The sequence below is a fragment of the Medicago sativa genome, chromosome 3 (genome assembly GCF_051527215.1).
Source record: "Medicago sativa cultivar Bolivia chromosome 3, Bolivia_mono, whole genome shotgun sequence".
NCBI lineage: Eukaryota > Viridiplantae > Streptophyta > Magnoliopsida > Fabales > Fabaceae > Medicago > Medicago sativa.
Genome location: NC_140751.1, coordinates 48,635,133 through 48,639,809, shown reverse-complemented (window position 1 = coordinate 48,639,809; position 4,677 = coordinate 48,635,133). Strand labels below are relative to the sequence as shown.

General features: G+C 39.0%; 1 protein-coding gene across 1 annotated transcript; it reads right to left on the bottom strand.

Annotated features, from left to right (window-relative positions):
- Window positions 1-1,160: 1,160 nt before the first annotated feature.
- LOC146937890 (uncharacterized) lies at window positions 1,161-2,574 on the bottom strand. The gene is made up of 3 exons (XM_085749549.1): window positions 2,190-2,574; window positions 1,478-2,148; window positions 1,161-1,367 (listed from the first exon to the last, which is right to left on the bottom strand). The coding sequence occupies exons 1-2, from the start codon at window positions 2,572-2,574 to the stop codon at window positions 1,496-1,498; spliced, it is 1,038 nt and encodes a 345-aa protein (XP_085605675.1). The 3' UTR covers window positions 1,161-1,367; window positions 1,478-1,495.
- Between the last annotated feature and the right edge of the window lie 2,103 nt (window positions 2,575-4,677).

The window sequence follows — 4,677 nt, the reverse complement described above, 5'->3', positions numbered from 1 at the left end:
TGAACCCATTTACACAAGATAGAAACCTAAGACAAGGAGCCCTAAGCTATAACTATGCAACAATAGATAATAATTTATTTGTTTTATATCACATGTTAGTGAATATAGACAATCTGAGATTTAGTTCAATTTGAAAACTTAAGCCATTCAGGTCAGCAATATGTGAAAGTTAATGACTCTTTGGAATAAATGTGTTAGAAAATGATCCTAAGTTTGATAGCTTAGGTTAGCTTGATTTTAATGTTTCAGAAAATGATAAAAAAGAATGAAAGAAGGTTTGAAGTATCCATAAAGTGGCCCATTTACTTAGCTCTGAAAATTGGGAATTAATTCTGCGATTGTGAGACACAAGGAAATAGTGTAATCCTGAAGAAGTGGCCCATTTTTTTTCTCAGTTTCGTTGGTTGGTTAATGGTATGGCTAAAAACAAACTTAAGTTTCTGAATTCTTCATAAATTCATTCCAGTTGAAGAAGAGCTCATTCTGAGGCTATTTTAACTTTACCAAAATTGATGAAACTTCAGCCTGGATTTTGAGTTGTCTAGGAATGAACTTGTTATCTAAATGTTCTGTTTAACATCATAACCAAAAATAAAGACATAGATCCTTATAGTCAAGCTTTGATGAAGTGGCCTATGCGTCTTCGATTCCTTTCCTTTCAGTTTAAAAACAAATAAATAATTAACTTTCATTTGAGCTTCCTGTTTGCTTTTGGCTTCAAAATTTAAACATCATATAACATGTTTTGTGACATGAAATTTATACTTACACATTGCATTCAAACAAACTTATCAGTTGATAAATTTGATGGTGTTTTTATCTGCTATTAAGCATTGACCTTTCTTATCTTTCAATTTTACACAAATTGAATGTTACAATTATGTTCTTGGAGACTTTGTTCTTTCTATGTGATTGTTGTGAGTACCAAGTTTGCTGATGCTACTATTCTAAGTTCTTATATGTGTAGAAATATTGGAGTATGAAAGAAGTTATAAAATAGAGAGAAACATCCAAAGACTTGTGCTGTTTTGTAAGACTTAGTCTGTATAGTATGAAATCTATCCTCTTCTGTAATACTTTGGCAAATTATTATATAATTAGACAAATATAGAGAGATAATAGAATGAAGTAATCTACTTTCTCCTCAAAACTATCTATAAGATTGTCTAAAATCACTACAGTTGACGACATGACTGCATTCATTTCGTGGCTTGTATAAAAGGTTTTTCAATGAACGAAAACATTACAACAAGTGAAAGATGAAGTGAGCAGCAACAACTGTACAGTCATGTATGATCTCATCTCATACAACTCGTAATCTTCCACGATTTGCATAAAAATGCAGAATCTTCCACATTAATAATCACCTGATAAAGAATGAAACAAATGAAATGGATATAAGTTTTAAATAGAATTACAAAATAAAACAAATACTTTATAGTCAGATCAATAAAACTATGAAGTAGGTTCCACTAACCTTAACTATAGCAGGAGTTCAATTTCTTTTAAACCCGTTTAACTTTACGATCAAAGTAACATAGATCTTGTCACACACTCTATCAACAAACCGAAAGTATGCATGCCTCCATTTTCTAATAAGAAACAAAGAACCACAAATCCCCCAGAAACCTGCTGCAAATCCAAATCCCATGCCTAGATACAATGATTCTTTGATAGAGTCATCATCTTCATTCTTTGTAGATGGTGTTGCAGTTTTAGGATTTTCTTCTTTCATGGTACAATTATTGAGAGGAGCTCCGCATAGTTTAGGATTCCCAATGTAACTCGATGCATTAAAACTTTGAAGTTGTGTTCCAGTTGGGATTTTTCCGTCAAAATTGTTGTAAGATAAATTCAAATAACCTAAAAAGGTTAAGAGAGACATGCTCCGAGGAATGTCACCATAAAACTTATTACTAGAGAGGTCGAGAGATTCCATAATTTTCATGCCTCCAATCTCTCTTGGTATTGTTCCATTCAAGTTATTATGAGATAAGTTTAAGGTTTGAACTTGAACAAGCCGAAACAATTCCAATGGCACTTCTTCAGACAAGCTATTGGCTGAAAGGTCAATAGTTCTCCTATCCGGGTTGACATCATACACATAATCTTGACCTTTGGTAAATAAATCAATGGTGGTATGATCTACTCCACATGATTAGTATCCATTTGAGTCAAGTTGCAGACACAATGTGGCAAAGATCCTGAAAGTTTGTTATGTGCAAGGTCCAAGTGAAACAAATTAGAGAGATTAAATAGTTGTGGTGGGATATTCCCGTCAAATTGGTTGGCTCTCAATATGACCACTGTTAAGGATTGTGACATCTTGATTGGTATGGTTTCAGAAAATTCATTTTCTCCCAAGTTCATGGTTTCCAATTGTTTCAATGCAAATAGGTACATTGGAACTTCACCAGACAGCCTATTAATCCATAGGTTCAAGATTGTCAGTTCTTTGAAGTTCTTCCAACTATGTGGAATTGATCCTGAGAATGAGTTGTAAGACAAATCAATTCCATAGACCAATGACAATATGTTTGGGAGTCCTCCTGTGAAATTATTGTGATCTAACATTAACCCGGAACAATTTAGTGTTAGGTTAGATATGTCTTCAGCAATCAAATTGTTTGACAAAGTAAGTCCACCGGATATTCTTTCTATAAGGCTCGAGAACTTCTTTCTATCTACCAACGAAATTCCCGAGCTCGATAAGTCGAGATCTTGCACTGACTTCTGTGTATATATCCAAGATGGAAAATTTGGGCCTGGATTTGTATTGGCCAATGAAAGATCCGTGAGTTGAAAAGGAGGAACCCAATCCAAATCAAATTGGAATACAAAATTTGAATGACTCAAGTCTAGTGAATCTAAACTAGAGAGTTTGGAAAAATGTAAATTTGAAATTTCACCAGAGAAATTATTATAACTCTCTAGTGAATCTAAACTAGAGAGTTTGCCAATATATAAGGAATGTAAGGAAGAGAGGTTTCCTAGAGTTGAAGGAATAGAATCTTGTAGTTGGTTTTCAGAGAAATCAAGATGTTGAATATGGGCAAGTTGGCCTATTTCTACTAGAACTGATCCTTGTAGTTGGTTATAAGAGAGATCAAGGTATCTCAAGTTTTGAAGTTTTAGCAAGCTTGAAGGTATCTCACCATATATATATTTGGACCGTCATAATATTCCTAGGGTCCTAGAAGACCTCCGGAAGGACTCCAAAACCTCCTTAAGGGGCGTAGAGCCTCCAGCAGGGCATGGGCGCCCTCCAGAAGGACCCTCCGAGCCTGGCGCGCTCTGCCAAGGGCGTTGGCCCATTGGTCTTCTAGAAGCCGCCTGAAACTCACATAAATACCTAAATACCCCTGTTACTTGGAGACCAAGTAAACAAAGCCCAAGCCCACGGCAGGCTATAAATACCACTCTTGGGAGCATTCCCAAGGCATCTGATCATCAGTCTAAACCCTAGAATCTTAGTATACCTCACCGTACTTTTCTGCAAGTACAGTTGGCGCCGTCTGTGGGAAAAGGTAAAACTAGCCTTGACCACGTTTCTGAATCGCAAATCGTGATTTGGAAAACCTAAAACTAGACCTCCGAATCGTAAGACCCCCTTGCGATTTGGAAACCCCAAACCCTTTTTTTTTCTTGACAAACCTAAATCGCACCTCACGTACGATTTAGAGAAAAGCCTTTCATCATGGCGACAGCCGAAGAGTTAGAATCCATGCGAACTCAACTCGCTCAATTACAAGATCGCAACGACGCCTTACAGGCTTCGATGGAGAACATACAACAGAAACAACTGGAGGAGAAAGAGGAATCGCACCACGGCGAGATGGACGATCCAGAACCACAGCCTCTATCCGCCGAGATCTGGGGAGCGCCGGTTCCAGAGAACTTCAAACCACCCCATCTCTCCGTCTTCGACGGGAAGAGCGACCCCATGGAGCACGTTACAGCTTTTAACACTCGCATGTCCGTGGTCGGAGCCCCTGACTCCCTCAAGTGCAAACTTCTGGCGGGCACTTTTTCTGAGGCCGCCTTACGATGGTACATGAACCTCCCCCGTTTCTCTGTCATCAGCTACCCAGACATGACAAGGAAACTCATCCAACAATTCTCTGCTAGTCGCCATCGCAAAGTACCCGCAACCAGCCTTTTCAACGTTCGCCAAGGACACAACGAGTCCCTACGAGACTATCTAGCGAGATTCAACGATACAACCATAAAAGTCATCAATCCCAACCAAGAAGTATTTGTGGGCGCCTTCCAGAACGGTTTGAAGGCAGGACAATTCAATGAATCACTCGCTCAAAAGCCCGCTGATTCCATGGAGGAGATAATCGCCAGGGCAGATTGTTACATAAAGGGGGAAGAGAGCAACGCTGAGAAAAGGGCGAGAGACGCCAAGGAACGAACGTCTAATTCGGAGCGGCGACCTTATCAACCATCATCTAGTAGGGATCGCGCTCCTTACCGAAGACCCAATTACAGGCCCTACTCGCGTCCGGAGGAATTCACCCCTCTCAACACGAAACCAGAGCGTATTTTGAGGGAAGTCTATGAAGCCAAATTGAACCCAGACCCGACTCCACCACGATACGAGATCATGGGAAAAGACAAAAACAAATGGTGCAAGTACCACCGAATACGGGGACATGACACTGACTCATGCAT

Coding starts and splice junctions, on each gene's coding strand:
- LOC146937890 (XM_085749549.1), bottom strand. CDS start 2,574: ATGTTAGATCACAATAATTTCACAGGAGGACTCCCAAACATATTGTCA. Junction 2,149..2,189: donor TTCAGGATCTTTGCCACATT/GTGTCTGCAACT, acceptor AATCATGTGGAG/TAGATCATACCACCATTGAT.